Here is a 22,136-nt window from a genome sequence, read left to right as displayed (position 1 = left end):
ATGTGCCATTCAATTTAAGCATGCACATACCCTCATATGAGAAAGGATCCGAGACTTCACCAAAGCCGCAAAATGATATAAAGTATAGTATGGCTTTAATCATTCCATCAGGATTTTTGTGTTTACACTGTACAGTGTAGAGTTGACCAAATGTACTTTTTCTTAGGGTAAATATTCAATATCGTTCAGCCTTAATCCAGTTCTACAGTTGGCTCTGAATATTCATGCAATGTTTATTTCCTTTCTTGTAGGAGATTGCAGTGTTGCATGTGAAAATATGTTTGGCTTTGTTTTTTGGCAAAGAACTCTGTAAAAGTGCCTTTATTTAACATTGACATGCTTTTGGTACTGTATGTTTTGCTACTCTCGATGCCAATAAACGTCTTCTAGTCAAACTTTGAACTACAACCATGCAAGGAGGTATTCCAATGAACGGTAACATGCTAAATACAGCAAATTGCCAACTACACTGTCTTCCGTCAGATTGACTTCACAGCAGGACTCTTCTCTCAAAGTATTTTGTATTTGTACCAATTCAACAAGCTATATTCAATGTAAAGGGTTGATACATGTTTTTATTTGATTAAAAACCGTTACATCCACTGTATTCCACACAAGTTATTTGCAATAATAAATGGCTGATGGGCTTCAACTCCTTTCATTGTCTGTGGTGAAAAAGTTATAATCCTATTCCAGTTAATGATGACCGTGCATTGTCCATCCAGTGAGCGGGATGCCCTCATGTCTTCAGTATGTCTGGACTTCCTGTTGAGCCACTTCTAATAGGATCTGAAGTTGTATACTGCAGTAATCTGGTATGGGGGCACAGAGGAGGGTCAAATTCCACTTTAAAGTACCAAAGATAAAAGTACTCATGTCACATTTCAAATGTATACAAATCTTTTGAAAATAGATTACAGGCACAGGACTGGAGTGATTAATGTATGTTTTATAGTAACACGAAGTGTTTAAACTGTTCCTCAATGCTGTGGACCCCTGGAACAACCCCTATGGTCCCTAGACCATCTGACTTTTACAAGTTTATTTCAGATGAATACTGAGATTTGTGTGTCTTTCTGTGTTGATATGCGCCTCATCCAATTACCACCCCATCCCGTTTGTGTCCAAAAATGATATGGCATCTTGGAAATTGGCTCTAATTATGTATTGACATGAGCGGCTCAAGTCGAGTCGGTCTGTAATCCACGACTCACTGAAGACGCTTCTCAGTCTGGGAGGCAGGTGAGACCGGTGGATGGTCAGGTAGTAGACGGGGACCCCCGTCAGCGTGAGCACGCAGCTGCCTCCCGTATTCCAGGGGTCCGAGTACAGAGACAGCCCCACGATGAAGAAGCATACGACTGTGAAGATGATCGCTATGGGTAGAGGCACCTGTGGGTGAGACAATAACACCATAGCTTGATATTCCCGATGAGATGGAAATGGATTGGTGGAAAATGCTTGTAATTTATAATAATAAATATATTCATATATCATCTGTAGCCATAGTAACCTTAAAAGGCCTGGGGAGGTGAGGGAAGCGATAGCGATGGATGAGCATCCCCAATGTGGCCAGGGCAATGAAGAACCACCGAGAGAAGGAGGCAAAGTTGATCAGCCGGAAGATCTCTCCGGTGGCTATCATTACCACCACCAGAGGGTACTGTGGACACATAGTCAACATGGCAGTCCTGACCAACCGTCACTCTGTCCAGTAACACTTGGCATTTCTGACAATGACATCTTGGTCATTTTTATTTTTTGAATTTACTTGAATGGGTCTTGGCCATGGTGGAAAGTAACTGAATACATTTAATACAATCTTGAGGTAGGCCTACTTTATGTGAGTCTGAGACTGAGAGACAGTATTTCCACTTTTCAGTACTACTTCATACTTCATCCACTACAATTATTTGACAACTTAACTGATCCATTATAGTTTATTAAAGGTAAAGTTACCCATCAGCACTTAACATTTCGCTTCAATGCCGATATGGCATTTTTATGGCCAATTTCAATATGATTCAGATTATAGGCTATTGTGCATCTATACATTTTAGGCTACTTAACAGCATATTTCTACATTGTGTTATTGCTACTTTTACTCAGTTCTTCCACCACTGGTCAAGGCTCACACCACACAAAAGGTCTAAGTACATAGGAATACTGGACAACTCACCCCGGTGAGTTGTCTTAACTTTCTGACATGGCTGGGTGAGTTGTCTGTACTTTCCGCTGGGGCAAGTTGGGCGAGTTGGTAAAGGGAAAGGACAGACAGACAGCTCACCCCGAAAGTCCTGACATTGCGGGGTGAGTTGTCTGTACTTTCCGTGGCACCCATTACAGTAATTCAATTTAGAAAAAGAGCCCTGTGTTCTGACCTTATCTTCCCGTAGGCACCTGGACAAGGTTGTAATAATATGATCTCATCTCAAGTTGATAAACACAGTTTAGGTTTAAGGTCATACTGACACAGTTAAGTATAGTGAGCCCCCCACACACACACACACATGCGCGCGCACGCACGCACACACGCACGCACACACACACACACACACACACACACAGAAAGAGAGAGAAATCAAGAACAGTGGCCGTAATTCAGGAAGATAAGGTTGAATTAATCTATATTATATTAAGGATAAATGGGAAATATTCAGTAAAGTATATAAAAGAGCTCAAAGGGTATACATATTCAGTCAGACAACTCACCCCGAAAGTGAAGACAACTCACCCCAAAAGTGCCCGAAAGTGAAGGCAGCTCACCCCCAAAAGTGAAGACATCTCACTGGGGTGAGATGTCTGGTGAGTTGTCTGGACTTTCGGGGTGAGATGTCCAGACAACAGAGGTGCAAAAAGGGTGAGTTGTCTTGTTACCGTACAGAATAGTATATAGAGGGTTTAAGTGGTTAAAGTATATCACCAGTAACAGCACAGCAGGCAGAGGTGTGTGTCTACGGATGTGGATCATGGAGAACAGTGTTGGCCAGTGGCCCTCCCTGGCCCCCGCAAACAGCATCCTGCAATGTGTAGAGTAGACACAAAAGTCAGTTGCACTCCGGTGTCACAAAAAAACAGCCAATTTCTACAAGTTCATATTGTAGCGTGAGCTGTAGATCGGCTATTTTCGCTGCACGACATCAGATTTGCCTGCAGTCTGGACAAAGCCTATTATCAAAGCAGTGGTGGGAAAAGTACTCAATTGTTTTTCTTAAGTAAAATTACCAATAGTGCAATTTAGAACTACTTCGTTACAAGTGAAAGTACGGAATTGAAAATGTACTTGAGTAAAAGTACAAAAGTATCGGCATCAAAATGTACTATTTCACATGTTTGTGTACAAAATCTATTGAAAATAGCAGATCTACAAGCTCACAATGCGTCGTGTTGTGACGCATCGTGAGATTGTAGATAGGCTATTTTCAAATGGCCGAAATGTATAGGGTTGAAGTGGTTAATGTATGTTTTCTAATCAAAATTAAAATCTCCAAAGTAACTAGTAACTAAAGTTTTCAAATAATTGTAGTGGAGTAAAAGTACACATTTTGGCTCTGATATAGTAGTGGAGTAGAAGTAAAGGTATTTTGGAAATACTCAAGTAAAGTACAAATACCTAAAAATTGTACTTAAGTACAGTGCTTAAGTAAAAGTACTTAGTTACTTTCCACCACTGTATCAAAGTACCGCTTAACAAGTGTACCTGGGTGATGAGAAGAAGCCGCCATTCAGTGCCCCTAGGCAGGACATGGCCACTAGGACAGGGATTACCGATGCAAACCCCTGGAGTGCACGATTGGCAAAGGTCTGCACAGACAAGAGATATATCTCTGTGACAGACATTCTAACTACTGGTCATTTCATTAAAAAGTTGATTAAACTCTGAGAGTTATCAGCATGTGGAGAAATAAGTACTTGTGTAAAACATACTGAAATTATTATTGTTACACATAATAATAATTGTTACACGCTTAAACACATGTGTCAGTGAAACAGAAAGCTAAAAAAGAACAGCCTGTGGCTGTGAATGTTTATCCCTTCACTGCCCAGGAATGTGGGGCAGAGTGGAAGGTCTCATAAAGATCATAAGGTTATGCCTCGTCAACATTGCTTGCACTGCTTGCATCTCACACTTGGGAGGAAGGAATTGCAATACCAAATCTATTATCACATTATTACACTTACAAGTTGCATCGCTTGATCACATAGTACGATTTGTGTTCTGTGTTATATATGTCACAAACACCAGTGTGTAAGGACCTTAAAACACGTTTTTTTTACTATACACTATTTGACAACCATAACTAGTTTTTGTATAGTACTGACCATAGCCACAGCGTCAGACGCAAGCAGCTCACCAGGCGTCATCACAGTGTAGTAGGCCACGTTGACCAGAACATAGAGCACGGTTACTGTCACCATGGACGAGGTGATGGCCAGTGGAATGTTTCTGACAGGCCAGGACACAACACAACACACGCAGTGATGAGCTGTGATATCTGTATGAGAGACAGACAGTTGAGCAAGACCTTGCCAGAAATTGAAATTTCTAAATATGAATACTCTACCTATTTGGGTTAATGACTTCTTCTGTGACAAAATTCAGATAGAACCTACGAAATGGCAGAAATAAAACCACATTTAGCTTTTTTTTCCTGAGTATACTGTTAATTGTCAGTGTTATGGAAATTCATTAGTAGGCCTACAATTTAATCTCATCTGGCTTAATTATACTTTCTTATGGTATATAAGTACACCATCAAACCCAAGAATACTACTTGTGTGTACCGTACTATTATGTATCTGTATGTTGTGTAGTTTTGCTTCAATCTATCGTCTCTATGCTTACCATCCACCATAAGCGTATAAACCATTATAGAAGGCCAGCGGCAACTTATCCAGTTTTATCGCTTCAACCTCAAAACCATTCTGGAAATTCTCTGTCCTTCCTGAGAAAGAGAAGAGAATATGCAATTGAACATTACACTCCAAAACATGGCAATTAACTGAATGGACTTCAACTAGCATACAAAACTATGCATTTAGGAATTAGCTAATAGGCTCTATGCACACATTGTCCTACTTCCGGGGCACTTCCCACCTTTCTTCGCAGGTGTTACCGATGATACTAATATTAAGGCTCTGTTCCATTCTGGTCAAACAGAGTAAGGGTGCTGCTATTGTGCATGTTGGCTCACTGGAAACACTCTGCTACACCAGTGGGTCTCAAAGTGTCCTTGGGTGGGTTCCAAATGGCCTTGTACCGTACGGGTGTGTAACTGAGAGTGTACCAGTTATGGGGGTCCATGAAATTAAATAGTTTGAGAACCACTGTACACTAAATGGAACAGATCCTTAATTAGTATCATCTGTAACACCTCTGAAGGAAGATGCATGGAAGGAGCTCGGAAGTAAAGAAGAGCTATTCTGTGTGCATAGAGCCTATAGAGTATAGAGGGTATGCACATGCTTAAAGTAAATGGCACATCGAGTGGCAAATCGAGTAGCAAAGCAACATGCAAAGTGAGTTTAACATTGTTTAGCGTTGTTTAATGCAATCGGATAGGACTTTTCTGTCTGGATGTGTATGGACTGTCAGGGCCAGAAAGTCGTTTTTTGCCACGTAGGCGTTCCTGCATAACTTCCGGGTTTGATGATTATGTCTCTATTGAATTAATTCACATTCTTTTCCTTACCTTTGGCCAGTGCAATGAAGCCAGGTATGATGATGAGTACAAGGGCAAACATCTTGATGAAGGTCAGACTGACCTGAGTTCGGCTGGCCAAGGTCACACTCCAACAGTTGATTGCCACCACAAACGCTAATGGAACAAATCAAAGAGAATATATACTCAGGGGTTGAATAGTAGCCTGGATAATAAGCCAGACCGAATATGAATAGTGCCTGATTAACCCAAATCCCTGTGACCGTATGTACTATGTACATACATGCAGCATGTATTATGTATTTGCAATTGATGTATGTATGATTTCTCTGTATGTATTGTACTTGACATCATGCGGGGAAATAGGTACAATACAACTACTCACTCACTCCAAGGATGCTGACCAGTTTGACCAGCACAGTGGGTGCAGCACAGGGAGCAAAGAATGGTTCCACCACATAGCCACCAAAAGCCAGGGACACATAGGATGCCACTGATGGTCTGTAGAATAAATAGAATAAAATAAAATATGTTAGGTACACTGTTTTTATAAGTGATTATGTGTTAATCATTTATATGTGACAACCAGGTATAGTCTGGTGACCACCGGAGAGACGGGTGACAGCCGGAATGTAGACGGCACCCCTGGAGCAGTATGGGTTGGCGCCCCAGCCTGCATCCTCCGTGAGGAGGAAGCCCAAAAACCTTCGATGAGGCCTTTAGGAGGGCCATTCGAGCCGCAAGTGGAGTCTGCAGTGCTACCGTTGCCCAGTGGTGGAGCCTGCAGAACCATTGCGGCTCAAGAATCCACCACTCCTGAATGAAGTGTCTGGTGCTGGGAGTCTGGTGCAAGTTCAACGCACAGGTTCCTCGCTATACTCCTGGTGAGAGCAGGAGTGGACCTGGTGAGACGTAGGAGGGGCCCGGACAGGAGGCAACCCACAGAGCCTAGTCCCTCCACATACCAGAATTGTACCTCTCAGTCCCGGTATAGTAGTTCTGGAGACTGGAGTGGTTCCAACAGATTGTGCGGCCCTGTCTTTCCCTATAGTGGGTCTGATTGAGGGTAGTCTCTGGGACGTAAATCGGGACTTGATCACCCCAGCTGGGTCACCCGAGTGAGGGGTATGATGTTCGAGAGACCCGGAACCCAGATGACCTTGGGATACATCAGTGAGGATACGTTCCAGTTGCATCCAGGCGATGTTATTTTCGTTCTTATACGTAGTCATATGACAAACAGCAAAGTAGCCCATCTACAAGCTCAACATATGTTGTGAGACTGTAGGTCTGTTATTTACCTATAGTGACAAGCTATAGTGACAAGCTCAAAATCTGGATCCCAGGTTTATTGAGGATCACCATTCACCATTAGTATACACACCATAGTGGAGACTATTCTTCCTTGGCTCCATGAAAAAGGCAATCACAATACAAATGTTAATAAATAAAACACAACATTAGGGTACAACAAAACAAAATTCACAGTAGAATAAAAAACACAACACTAAAGTATTAAATTTGCCTGGTCTGCCTGAAAAGAACACTAATAATAATAATAATAATAATAATACAAATAATACAAAAATCCAATTTATTTTCTGATTATTGCTTCCCTAAGTTTCTTTTTAAACCAAATGCATATTTTCCAGACAGAGCCAAATGTGTTGGGAGAATATTCCAATATTCACATTACAGTTTTCTTAAGTGTGTTGTTGCTGGGCAGAGGTAAGGTCTAGTATAGTCTCGTAGTATAACCGTGTCCGTGTGTGTATCATTTATTAGTATAGTTGTGAAAACAAAGAGAAGGGTTTCCGAGGAATAGATGTTCTTTAAAAACAGAATAAGCCTACATGCCAGTCTCTCCTCCACCCTCATCCATGACAGCCTGACATGCATAGCATCCACCCTACTCAAGTCTAGACAGAACACCGGCTTGCTTTGATGCACCAGATAGTAGGACAGTCAAGATTTCACAGAACTAGACATTGTATGACTACGGTAGTTTAATTGTTGTGTTAGGTAGAGGATGAGAACTTTGTCTAATGGTAGAGAGGTGCCATTACTCATTCTCACCACTGTATTATTAACATGAGTGGACCATGACTTTAACTGTGTTTTTGTACTGTTTTTAACCTGTACGGCGACCTTGAGTGCCCTGAAAGGCGCCTTATAAATAAAATGTATTATTATTATTATTATTATTATTAATAATGTTTCATCATTAGTGACACCCAACGATTGTTTATCCTGCTGAATAGTAGCACCCTGCGAAGGGTCTCATTCTTTCTGATCTGTCCTTTAGAGCCTATTACCATGCATTTTGTTTTGAAGATTCCACTTAAACTCATACCTTTTAGAAAGTAGTCAACTGACCTGATAAACAAGAATTCAGCCCAGAGGCGCAGGAAGGCAGGCATTGGGCCCAAGGTCTCCCGCAGATAGGTGTAGTGGCCCCCTGACTTTGTAAACGTGGTGCCCAGTTCAGCATAGCACAGGGCCCCTGACGGAATGACAAAACAGTTCAGCATAGCACAGGGCCACTGACAGTATGACAAACAGTTCAGCATAGCACAGGGCCCCTGACAGTATGACAAACAGTTTTGATTAATTGATTGATTGATTGAAATATTTATTAACAGTTTGCAGAATTACAGTACATTTCAAGCACAAACTCAATACAAAGACTGTTAACTGTGAGTGGACGACCCAATTAAGCATTACACTTGTTTACAAGAGGGTCCATCAAAAGATTTAGAGACGTACAAATAGACAAAAATATAGTCAAAGAACAGAACAGGATTTCATCATAAAGGAGGTAAAAAGGGAAAAGAAACTTATACAGTGAGGGGGAAAAAGGGGGGCGGTGGGGGGGGATTCAGATTTTACGGGGGCCAGTTTCGAATTGCAGCCGTCCGTAGGTGCCCTTTGTGAGCGGTTTTGAAGGAGTCAAGGGATTCGCATGTCTTAATGACTGTTGGTATAGGGCGTTCCACATTTTGGTGGCATAGGAGCGAAAATAATTTAGTTCCTTGTTTGTGCCGAATATGGGTTGTACATGGTTTGTTGCACTCCCTCTGGTGTTGTGGGTGTGGACTTCGTTAACATTAAGGAAGTATCTAGACAGGTACAGTACATGGGTATCTTGGTGGTGTATCGAATCTTGTGGACCAGACCCATTGCAAGATGCTGTACTCTGTCGTCGACCCTAAGCCATTCCAGCCTGTCAAAGTGGGCAGGAGTGAGGTGGGTTCGGGGGGTGAGGCCAAGTAGGAGCCTGACCAGTTTGTTTAGGGAAGTCTGGAGCCTAGTTTTAAGGGCCTTTGAGGTGCTGTGGTACTAGGAGGTGCATGCATAGTCAAAGAAACCTTGTACGAGGGCTCCTGTTAAGGTCTTCAAGGTGTTTTTGTTGACCAGTGAGGAGATCCTGTAAAGCAATCTTGTTCTTTGGTTGACTTTTTTGATTACGTTGGTGGCCATTGTATCACCGGAAAGATTAGCCTCCAGGATGGAACCTAGGTAGGTAATTTCATCTTTACGTGTGATAATATTGTCACCAACTCTAACCAAGAAGCCATTTGCCTTGCTGAGATTAGATCCAAAGAGAATGGGTTCAGTTTTTCCCAGGTGTAAAGATAGTTTGTTATCAGCGAGCCAGGTGCAGATTCTACCGAGTTCAGAGCTGAGGGCCTTTTCAACCTGCAGTTTGTTCCTGTCCGAGACTAGCAGTGCCGAGGCATCTGCGAACAGGAACAAGTTGTAGTCACAAGCTGATGTCATGTCGTTTACATATATTAGGAACAGTAAAGTCCCTAGTATGCTTCCTTGAGGAACGCCACAGCTCACTGGGAGGGGGGGGGGGCAGTGTTCCATTCACCTCCGCCATCTGTTCTCTCCCCTCCAGGTAGGATTGCATCCAGCTCACAAAAGCCTTTTGGAGGTCCAGCATGACCATGCCGCAATATTTGCCAGCATCCACCTCATGTTTGATGTGGTCGCTCAAATAGAGAAGGCATGTGTCAGTGGAGTGGGATGTTCTGAAGCCAGATTGGAACTTGTACATACATTTATTTGTGGCAAGATACTTTTCAATCTGTTCATAGACAATTTCATCCATCACTTTCGTCATCACAGCTTAAAATAGAAATAGGGCGGTAGTTGCCGGGGTCTAATTTACTTTACAGTTTGAATTCTTGGGGGACCTGTCCCTGTTTGATGGAGAGGTTTTCTATGTGCGTGATGATTGGAGCTATAGAGATGGCTGAGTCTCTGAGAAATTTGGAGGGAATATTGTCATGGCCAGTGGCCTTGTGGGGTTGGAGGGCACTCAATTTATTAAGTACCTCATCAGTTGTCACCATAACTAGTTTAAAATCATCTTTACAAACACCTAGGTTTCGGTAGAAGGTTTTAATGTGCTCTACACCAAAGAGCCCAGAGTGGGAGGGCAGTTTGTTAACCAGAGTTGTTGCTATGTTTGTAAAGAAGATGTTCAAGTAGTTGGCCACATCAAGCTTGTCAGTGATGAGAGTGTCGTTCAATTTGATGTTTATGTTTGAAAACCTGGTTTTTAGTTTCTGACCACAGCCTAGTTGATTGTTTAGTAGCTTCCAGAGCTCACAAGGATTGTTTTTGTTTTCCTCTGCTTCATTGATAAAGTTACTTTTAGCTGATTTAGTCATAGTAGTTACAATGTTTCTTACCTTGTTTCGTTGGGTTTTAAGGATGCCCAGTTGGGTTTGGAGATCACTGTCGAAGCGCTTGGCTAGCTTGGACTTGCATTTAAGAAGTTCAGAGCATTTTTTGTCTCTGGCTTTCATTGCAGTCAGTATGTCCGAATTCATCCATGTGTCCGAGCGGGTTTTGACCCTGATGGTTCTCAGAGGAGCCATGGTGTTTAGTACTGTTGTAAATTTGGTTTTGAAGCCAAGCCATGCTTCTTCGACTAGTGTGCGAGCCTCCTGAGCTCGTCGGACCAATCCAGACTCTCCAGTTCAATGTTAAAGGCCTCGCTAGAGTAGGTTTTGAGGTCCCTAGACATGACTGTTTTGTGACAGCCTGACTTTTGTTTTTGTTTTTTTGCGGGAACAGAAAATCATAAAATGATCACTAAGCAATAACTACAATAGCACCTTTCTTGGAGATTCTGGATTTGTCCGAGGTCAGAATGAGATTAATGACAGTTTGAGTAGAATCACACACTCTTGTGGGTTGGGTAATTAGCTGACTTACACTATGCAGATCACAGAACCTATAGACCGATTCACAGAGGGGTGCCCTGGGCGCGGCCATTACTGAGGGGTAATCCATTGAGCAGGTGCTGCATAGGCCAGGTGTAGCTAATCAGTGCTGCTGTGCTTAATGGTACACCTCAGTAATGGCCGCACCCAGGAAACCCTCTGTGAATCGGTCTATACTGAATGACTTGAACACGTTGCATGTCTGTATTATAGTTGCCAATCAGGATTTTCTCTACACATTCCTCCCCAGCGAAGCACCCCTCAACTTAAGTACAGTATGTTCAGCATGTTCAGTATGTTCAGTATGTTCAGTATGTTCATGTTCAATTTTAGGTTTTTTAGGACATACAAGGTTTTCGCCCGACATTCGACAATATCAGGTTGCATACAAGAGAAGTGGTCATGGGTAGGTTTGAATTAGATGATACGATTAGGAAACTGAGAGCTTACACATAAACATGAACTATAGCAAGCAACAGCAGCCTCCTCACCGAATATGGACAGGACCCCACAGAGTGCCCACACCAGCAGAGAGAGGCCGACACTTCCGCTGTTCATCAGGACACCCTTGGGTGCGATGAAGATGCCACTGCCCACCACCGTGCCGATGATGAAGGACACGGCCGTCAGCGGGCCTATCGTTCTCCGTAGGTGCACCGCGTCCACCTCGCTCTTGCCCTTCACCTCATCACCGTCCGCTCCTTTCACCATGGCTCCGTTCATGATCTGAAGATTAAATTGATCCCCTGCGCAAGCAGTGCTGGTAAAAAAAAAAACAATCACACCTGTGTGAAGTGAGGGGCGCTAATATCATCATACGTCATCGCATTCCGGGCCAATCACAATTGTCGTCCTCACTTTTTATCCTCAATACGTACATTGCTCAACCAATCAAATCATCGCTATGTGGGGTGCTCAGCCAATCAAATCATCGCTATGGGGTACACACAAACAGACAAAGCTGGGGATAAAAATGTCAGCGCAGGAAACCAGGTTCAAATGTGGGGGTAGGAAAGTGCAGGCTGTGCAGCTTTAACTATGCTGGGGAGCCCATGCAACCCCATCAAGGATCCCTGGTGGTCTGAGGACCATTCACGTAGCAGAGCAGTCCTGCAAAAATACTGTTTATTCTACGTTATAAAATTGGATGTTTTCAATATATAGTAATGAGATGAGAGTAGTTTTCAACAGATCTCAGGTGCTAAATTAAATAAAAATTCCATATGGTCTGTATTGCCATGTAATAATTCTTTATTGTAGTGTTTCCATAGCAATACTGGCAATACTCAACCAGTAGCGACCACATACATTTCTCAACAGAAGAGGTAGAGTACTGTACACCAACTACTATTGGTCAAAATGAGGTTTTATGAACTTTTATAAAATGGATTGCAGCTTTAGAAATAAAGAGTTGCACAGCATTCAATTGTTTAACTTCCCAATTTGAAAAAAAAACAAAACAAAACAAAAAAAATATATATATATAAAGCAAACAATATATAATATACTTTCTACTTACTGAGATCCCTTCTGGAGTTAGATTGATAAGCAGTTATCGTAAAAGCACTTGCTGAGGTTGGAAAAGGACAAGGAACGCTGCAAAGTCTCTGGTCTCTGTAACCCTTGCACACATGGTTGTCTCTCCCCTAAAGTAACCCCCTAAACTTGCTAAAGCATGTTTTTACATTCCTCATTGGCTCGTGTCAATCGTTGCAGTAACCACGGTTACGCACACCCTGCAATGCCTCCCATCCCAGCCTGAAGTGGGGAACAAAGCAAGCAGTCTTCCAGGCTTCAGCAAGCAATTAAGGCTGTTTAGAGGCTCAAAGCAGCATGCTTTTAGTTTGAGCTGACTGTTCTGCGCGTGTGTGTGTGTGTGTGTGTGTGTGTGTGTGTGCGTGTGTGTGTACATTAAGCTACACGTGAATGACAACATTTCTGCATGTACGTAATACGTGTAAGTATGACTACTAATATACTATGTGTCAGTGTGCACAATAACGTATACATTATTGGAGTATAGTTTATACATTATGTTTGATTGAATATAGGCTGTGTGTGTGTGTGTGTGTGTGTGTGTGTGTGTGTGTGTGTGTGTGTGCGTGTGCGTGTGTGTGCGCGCGTGCGTGCGTGCGTGCGTGCGTGCGTGTCTTGGGAAGGCCAACAGCTGCACAGACTGCAGAAGAGCAGAGCTGGTCGCTCTCACACATATTTCAGAAACACGTCAGGAGCAAACATGATCAGAAACATGAGTTGCTGGCAAAGTGTGCACTCCATGGTCTCTATTGTTCTTGTTCTTGCATGGCCAGCTTGTCTGTTTCAGTTCATTAGTGATAGCGTTGCTTGTTAACATTCCTTCACTGGACTGTGTTCTGTATTTGAACGTATTAGCTATTTGTATGAACTGACTGTAGCCTTTGTCTGTGCCATATAGGTCTGTGCTCATTGCAGACCCTGAAGAAAAAGAAAACCTATGTGCATGTTTTCAAGACCAAAGGTAGACAGGAAACGAAGCAAGACAGATGGACAGTTATCGGATGTGATGTCGATGACCTCATGAGAAGGAGGATCCACCACCAATGGTAAATGGTGCATTTATATAGCGCTTTTATTCAGATTCACCCATTCACCACACATAAATCTCTGTGCTCGATGTTTAAACTTCAGAAGAATATATCTGGGACCTATAGTTCTACGCATTCTCGAGTAGAGATCTCTACTCAATTTTGTATTAAGAAGTTTCCTATATTGATTGAATTAATTTACATCTGATAGATCGATATGATCAGATTTTACTAAAGAAAAAGAAAGCTATCAATGTAGATAAGAGTAAGAGATTTGTGCCTAACAGCAACGATAAACAACCCAAGCTAAGAAGGATGCAGCCTTTTTTTCCCTTTTCCCTCCTGTATTGATGCAGCTGTGAGATGGGGAAACTGTCATGTTTGTGGAGAATCCCTACCGTTAAAAACAATAAACATTTGATTAAATGCAGAGTTTCTCTGTTTGCTTTGCTTTGTTTATTGTAAAGCCTCAATGGATTTCTTGTAAGGCGCTGTATAAATTCAAGTTATTATTATATGGGGCATTTATGTAGCACCTTTAAGCCAAGACACTTTCCACACACACACACACACACACACACACACACACCAACCTGCACATCGGGAGCAATTAAGGGTTCAGTGTCTTGCTCAAGGACACTTTGACACTTAACTCTGGGGGAGCCTGGATTCGAACTGGGAACCTTGCGGTTGCCATCCAGCCACTCTACCCCTGAGCCACCATCACTCCGAAGATCTGAACAACCTGGAGGAAGCCATGCAGATGTTCAAACAAGTGAATAGGGCTTACATGAACTCCTGACTACTTTAAGCTTCAAAAAGACATGGACCAAACAGAGTATGGGAGGGGGTCAAAGGTCAAGGGGACTTGTAACTTGATCAGGCCTTTAGTGTTCACTGACAGGACTCCCTCTTTCCCTGCAGGTCTTTCGCTTTGATTGCTCTAAACCACCAACCACCAACGGGCGGGGACCACCATGTGGTCCTTGAGGAGGTTCCAGGTAGTCCAGAGCTAAATGATGCAGAGTTGGTAACCAAATGGACCCTTAGATCTTTAACTCTTAGTGTAAAATGATTCATTTTGCACTCTCACAAGTTAAATTATTGTTAAACATCTGCATTACTTAATTTACAAGAATTCTACGCAATTAGAGAATGTAGAAGAATTGTTATTTTGATCAATGTTTGCCTGTTATCTCTCCTATGGTACCAACATCAATACGGAACTGTGGACAAAATCCAACAATAACAAAATATATTCTTTAAATTTGGGTCAGAGTTGCTAAATCTCATCAAATGGTGTTCCGTGCCTCAAATGCAGAATAAATAATGGGCCTTGATATGCAAAAGTTTGAATACCACTGGTCTTCTAAACCCTAACATTTAACTTCACTAAAGCTATGCCTAACACTATACCTCACAAACACTATCCCAACTAACCTCACAGAAATTATGCCTAAACTTTAACCTCAAATCCTGTCCACCTGGCGAAACACATGGAAAAGACTCTCTTGTCCACTGCTAAGACTGTGAACCTTTTGCTGCCCTCTAGTGTTATATCAATGTGATGATGAGTATGGTTGGGTATGGTTTGGGTTTCATCTCTGATACTGGTGCTTAAACAGTAGGACTACCTTTATTTAAAAAGGCACAAACGAGGGACACTATATCATTCTCATAGTTCTTATATGAGTAGCAAAAATAACTGATCTACACGGTCACAATGCATCCCATCACAACATGCTGTGAGCTTTTAGATCTGCTATTTTTGTGTGTTATGTTAAATATATATTTGTATATTTTGACAATATAATTACATGCCCTTAGGAAAAGCTATTGGAAAAGTTACATGGGATTTCAGTTTCTACTCTAAAATTGGTTCAAGGGCAATGCAGTTCAAGGCAGTATTTGTTTTACAAGTCCATGGCACATATTGAGTATTGCAGCACAAAAGATCCCTCAGTAGTTCCAAATTTAGCTCAAATATAGCCCCTCTCCATGCATAGTCCAATAGCTCACAACCAACCTCAGGAGATGTGAGACGAGCCTCCTGCTGTTTTCCACTTGCCCAAGTTTACAAATATATATAAAAATCATGAAAAACAACAACCACTATATTTTAGATTTGCTATTTTCAAAAGATTATTATACATTTGAAAACTTGAAATGGGACATTCCAGTACTTCAAGGTCAAGTACATTTTGAATCCAATACTATAGAGTAGTGTAGAGTATTTCTATTTTGCAGTATTTACCTAAGTAAAACCTTTGAGTACTTTTCCCACCACTGGCTAATTTATGTGATGCTGTGCATTTAACATATCCTATGCTTGAAACTAACTTGTAGTATACACAATACTCTGAATGGAGATTCAGAGAAGTTCTTCAGTAATAATAGCTATTCCGGTCATGTTCACCTTAAAATGTACTTAATCTAGTTAATAAATGGGTTGCTGTTGGAAGCAATACTAAAGTGGTTACCAAAGATAATAGGACTCAAGTGGTTTGTTTATATGAATAATGAACACAGTTTAATACCTTTCACTTTCATTACAAATTGGCTGGATCATTTGTTGTGAATGCACTTTGCTGTCATGGATGGCATAATGAATGATGTATGTAATTGTCTATTGTCTCTGTGTTTTATAGTTTCAATCACAGTCTGCCTTTATTGGCCCAATCAGTCATTGTCCATGAGCGTGTCTTTAATGCTTACACCATGTTTCTTATTAAGAATTCTTCTTAAAATGTGGTGGTGGTGCCGTGGTCGTGGTGGCATTCTTGTTATTTTTGACCAGTAAGAATGGACACACACACACACACACACACACACACACACACACACACACACACACACACACACACACACACACACACACACACACACACACACACACACACACACATGCCTCTGCATGGCCATATGGGTATGCCCATCCAATCACTTTGGGATCCCCAAACCTGCTCAGAGGAGGGTGAGCGGAGTTGTGTATGCCCCTGTACTCTGCTCCTAAAGGTGAGTGATTCCCTGGTGACAGTTAGAACTGCCGGTGTGGCGATCAGCAGCCAGGGACTCTGGTACAGTATAGTACAGTGGTAGGTACTGGTGGTTTGACGTTGATACACTTCTTCAGGAGGATGTTTAAGTGGTCATTTAAACAGATCTAAGACCATTATAGGTCATAATGGTGTGTGTGGAACACATGCCTATAGTGAACAAACCATCATCACAGATGTATTTGCACACACTGGTGGTCTGTTTACATGGCTGTGTGAGTGATGCATGGTCCTGTGCTGCTGTGGAGAGGGGCAAGGGAAAGGTGCCAGACAGGATAACAGCTGCTCAGAGGTACAGTAGTAGCATTACGGACCGGCGCAAGAGGCAGAAGGGAAGCGTTTTGGTGCCAATTGTTGCCCCAGCTGAGCAACAATGGACAGGAAAAGGCCATGGGGCAAGGAACAGCCAATGGACATAATGAGCCTAAGTCTCCACACCTGATCCGATGATTATTACAAATTACCTGGGGTCCTGGGGTAATACTACTAATAATAATACTACGTCCCCACCCCAATTTTCAATTGCAATTTCCAGCCAATTCATTGCCATGGCAACCCCAGCCTTATTTCCCACACCTGCCATTTGATTAGTCAGTCCACGTTTAGCGCACACACATACACAGCATGTACTGCACACATATTCACAGATATATTCTTCTGTGACACACACACACACACACACACACACACACACACACACACACACACACACACACACACACACACACACACACACACACACACACACACACACACACACACACACACACACACACACACACACACACACACACACTTTCAGAATTCACCATTAAACTGCAGACAACAAATTACCGGATTCGGGCACCGTGGTAACCAAGAAGGGACTACTTCCTCCAGCAGAGGGAGCAATACATCACAGTAGTAGTAGTGGACTCCCCTGGCTGACAGTCTCGCGCCACTTTCAAACTATCTTCTGAGTTCTGACTGACCGACCGACTCCTCTCCACTTACGTATGATGAACTAATGAGTGAGAACATGCGATTTTCAGTGTCAAGAGGTGGGTTTTTTTTGGCTTTCTTTAAGCCTACTCTAGTCTATAATAATATTAACATTTGGTGCAGCAGCCAGTCTATCATTTTGTCAGCTGGGCGCAAATTACACACACAACAGCTAGGTTGCATGCCTGCATGTTTAGTGCGGCAGGCATGCTACCTGCTACCCAGTGGGTAGCATACTGAACTCTAGTATGCCAAGTATGGTAGCGAGTCACTTGCTCTTAGCAGTAGCCTAGAGTTGGAACATTTACGTATTAATGTCTTGGTAAATGATTTTATTTATTACAATAATTATTATAGTAGTTTAATAGGAGTATAACGATAATAAATGCAATAAGTGTGTGTGTGTGTGTGTGTGTGTGTGTGTGTGTGTGTGTGTGTGTGTGTGACAAATATATCACAATATACACGTATACAGTAAGCTTGTCCATAATAACTATTATCCTTTTAGCATGTGCATTTGGAAGAAAGCTGCTACAACAACAGCAGGACATGATGCAGAGCTCGGAGATGGCGAGAAGATTCAAGAGTCAGCTGAGTCACACAGGTGAGGAGGCTTTAGTAATCAATTTGAGGAACTGCTAACATTGCAGTGCATGCACCTGCAGGCAGTGTGTGTGTGTGTGTGTGTGTGTGTGTGTGTGTGTGTGTGTGTGTGTGTGTGTGTGCGTGTGTAGGGGGGGGGGGGGGTGGCGGCTTGCAGCACCTGTCCCTTTGCCCTTATCAAGAAGAGCATTTTAATAATTACTTTGCTATAGGCTGATAATAATTACTTATACTTATAATACAATGTTGAGCTGGCTGCTGTCTGTAAGTTTGTAAGTCTGTAAGTAACTGATGATGTGATGCAGTATGTTGCAGCTGCAACTATACTCATGGTGTTTGTTTCACTGATTGATACTCCCCCGTCAATACATTGTTTCTTAAATATAGATTAATAAATAATTATATAAATATACAGTAGTATAGCCTACACAGAATATTATGGGAACAACCATTTTTCGGCATATAACTTACCTAGCCCTTGTGTTACATTGTGCCACACACTGCAGTATTTCTTGTAGGACCATACTGCAGTCAATTATTATGCGTTACTGTCTATTTACAGCTTTTGCCATATAGACATTAGACAATATCATATAGTGGCATGAAATGCATATTCAGTATTCGGTTCGGTTGATTTTAAAGTAAAAACCGAATAGTCACAGAACCTTTTGTAACCTACTGTTTTGTTGTGATGACATGATCAAAACATGGCTGCAGTGCACACCTGTAGCCTGTAGCTCTACAACAAAGGCGCTATGACAGCAATGGTACAAAAACTGGTAAAAAAAAAAAAAACAAACATATATAATAGTAATTATATTCGGCTATTCGGTGTCCGGCCAACTGTTTCCTATATAATCGGTATTCGGTTTCGGCCAAGAATTTCCCATTTGCGCACTTGATTTCTTTAGTTTGCATTTGTTAAGCTTTTCTCCATCATTACCAATACCTGAATAGTTGAATCAATGTTGACTAACCATCATAGCGTGCTGCTGGTTAAGATCTCATGGATGTTTGAATAAATCTTTTTCCATGGACTGGAGAAAAAGATTTGGTTAGACTTTTCAAATCAGTCCACACCTTAAAATGGTTTAATTTAATGCAATGATAACATAACTTTGACATTTTTTTTTATAAAAGTGCCATAAAGTTCAGTATTGGATTAGTATAGTCTCCCGTTAGACATTGTCTATATAAAGGACTATAGACAAAATTACTAAATGGGAGATTCAGTTTCCCATCTGTGACACATTACTTATCCCTAAACGTTTTTGCCGTTTTTACTATTTTGAAAAACATTTTTGAATGGTTCAAATAGCCGATGTCGATGTAGATCGACACGATGAACAATTTTTTAAACGTTTTTCAAAATAGTAAAAAATAAGAAGTTTATGGATAATTAAGCGGTAAGGCACTGACGAAGATAGGGCCCCTAGATTCCATGTTGTGGGTCGATGACATACGTGTATGGTCTTGGTACAGTCATTTATCACACATTTACAGACACATATAGTATGTCCTACAGTAGACCACAGTCCAGTCTGGGACTCAATGATAAATTACAGCTTGCTTGAGCACCAGGGGTGCCAGATGTCATATGGTAGAACCGTGGTTTCGGGGAAGCAACAAAACACTCCTCGTTTAATTGTACGCTGGGATTCAGTGTGGGTATTGATTCTTTCACAGAGCTGTAAAACAAGGCAATTGTGATCCCTATATATGGCTTTGAACACAGTAGACATGTCGAGTGTGAAGCAGGATTCTGCAATGAATGGTTCTAATTCAAACTTCAAACCTGAAGGAGGTTGCAGAAGTATGTGGTGTAAAGCACATTTTCAGTATTATGTATGTATCTAATTATTTTTAATGAACAAAAAAACACTCTTCATTTGTTCATTTGTAAATTGGAAAAACTGAAAATGCATCAGTTGAGTGATACTCTGCGTATAGAAACCATGGTAGTGTGGCAAACACTGATGAACTTTGTTTGGATAAATGCCATTAGAGGCACAAGTGTACATAGATCCTAAGGATCACGACAGACTATAATAAAGTTAAACATACACGGTTAAGATCATGTTTTCTTTGGCGGCACTAGTCAAGTAATGTTTCAATGCACCAGATTCCTGATTCAGAGGAAGTCACTATTAGTCTCTAATACATTGCAAGGCGGATGCACACAACACACACTCTAATCTGTGATATCTGCCCTCTGAAAGAGGTTTATTGAAGTGTTGTTGGAGCAGATGGATGCATGAGAGTGCTCTTATTCCATTCATTTGGACAGTGGGCTGACCCAGCAGATCGTCATGATGGATGACAATTGCAGGCATCTCTCGCTTCCCCGTAGGGCCAGCCGTCTGGGCTGCCTTCCAGCTCAGCGGGAGTGAATCACCTCACCTCCGCCCTGCAGCCCATGACGTCTGGTTGGCCGGCACTCACAACTCACCTTATCGGCTGCTGCATGGGTAAATCACAGCTCCGAGTTACTAGAGAGAGAGAGAGAGAGAGAGAGGCTCCTGTGAATGGATCTCTGAAGGGTAACAAGACAACTCACCCCGTTTCTGTTTTCCTCCCAGAATTTTCCCCAGTGAGGGGTGGGAGACGGCTGGACTAACTATAAACTTTCATGACTGCAGACAGCTTAAGTACAAATATAATTTATGAAAAGCTACTACAGTGTAGTCTGTTCACAGAAGTTGTTGTGGGGATTATCTGACGAGGTACCATTTGAGTGGGCAAAACCTTACATAATACTAAATAATACTAAATTGTTTATAGGGTCAATATAAGTAAAATAATATAGCCTTTCCACAGGAGTATCTTTTTATATTTTTCCAAAAATAATACAAACAGTTATCCCCCTCACTGGTGAAAATTCCGGGAGGAAAAACGGGCAAGCACCGGGGTGAGTTGTCCAGTATTCCTCTGAAGGACGGGGGACAGGGCAGTCATTTCAGTCTGGATTAGACCCCAAAAGAAAACCCCTTCCAGCTTAAAGCAGGGTTCTTCTGTCCAGAATACCAATGAGCCCGCCGGCTCTTTCAATAACGTTTTACTCTGGCAAGCCACCAGCCGGCAGACCTTTTGATCTAAAGTGTAGATTAAACACACACACCTTATTGCATCCATCACTGCTTTGGGCCAATCGTGTGTAATATGAAGAGTTTCACTGCAAAATTAGATTGGCACTGCAGAAGATGGCAGCTACCGAGGGGGCAACAAAGGCCATGGTCTGTCATTGCCCCTCCCCACGTTTAAACTTTAAACCAATCCAGTGACTTGATTGGTGTAGGGCTGAGCATGGATCAGATCATAATGTATTTTATTTATTTATTTAATTGCGGATTATGGTAATCTACACATACCCCCCCTTAAATTCAACACATTCTTTCCATGGTCTAAAACCTTGTTTTTTTCCCTATATGATAAAACATTGCTTTAAAAAAAGAAATGCCACGCACATATTTTTCCAGTGCATATGGCAGGCCTTGTTGACGGATTTGGAAGAGATTTTGAAGGTCGGGTTCCACAAATGAACCAGTATTTAATGTGTTAAAATCCATGATATTTAATTTGGAATGAATGGCTGGAAAGTGTCCAAGTGAGAGTGTCTAAGTGGGAGAGGCCCAGGTCTTTAAAGCTATAGGTGAAACTCACCTCATGTATTTAATATATATGTATAAGTTCCTCTCCCCACATCAAATTCTATACATTCCCACAGAGGCTTGAGAGACCTTTTGTGCCACTCGATATATAACAGCTTCATCATGTATATGCCCCGGTATGAGGCGTGTTAGGTGCCAACAGTTGAAGGTCCCCTAGCTGATTTGCATTCTTCAGAGAATAATATTCTCTCTTATAGAGTCCCATATTGCCACACAGCTTGTTGAAAGAGCTGCTTGAAGGCCTGGGAGGGCTAGGGATGAAGCTGTGATGAGAACCTGATGCGTGATTGATTGTGGCACTTTATTACCTAAAGGGGCGTGTTTGGCTCATCACAATGTGCTCAATCAATGTAAATCTGTC

The 22,136-nt window shown here is 41.8% G+C and overlaps 1 protein-coding gene across 1 annotated transcript; it reads right to left on the bottom strand.

Moving 5' to 3' along the window:
• Positions 1-5: 5 nt before the first annotated feature.
• Positions 6-12,526, bottom strand: LOC310853341 (cystine/glutamate transporter). The gene is made up of 13 exons (XM_083757651.1): positions 12,423-12,526; positions 11,395-11,663; positions 8,040-8,166; positions 6,049-6,164; positions 5,694-5,819; positions 4,847-4,946; positions 4,566-4,610; positions 4,324-4,447; positions 3,701-3,804; positions 2,924-3,020; positions 1,514-1,663; positions 1,215-1,392; positions 6-812 (listed from the first exon to the last, which is right to left on the bottom strand). The coding sequence occupies exons 2-13, from the start codon at positions 11,624-11,626 to the stop codon at positions 748-750; spliced, it is 1,464 nt and encodes a 487-aa protein (XP_083613777.1). The 5' UTR covers positions 11,627-11,663; positions 12,423-12,526; the 3' UTR covers positions 6-747.
• Positions 12,527-22,136: the final 9,610 nt, after the last annotated feature.

The sequence above is a fragment of the Protomyctophum parallelum genome, assembly GCF_964188405.1.
Source record: "Protomyctophum parallelum genome assembly, chromosome: 22".
Taxonomy (NCBI): domain Eukaryota; kingdom Metazoa; phylum Chordata; class Actinopteri; order Myctophiformes; family Myctophidae; genus Protomyctophum; species Protomyctophum parallelum.
Note: the sequence above shows the minus strand (reverse complement) of the source record. Positions and strands in the feature narration are given on the sequence as shown.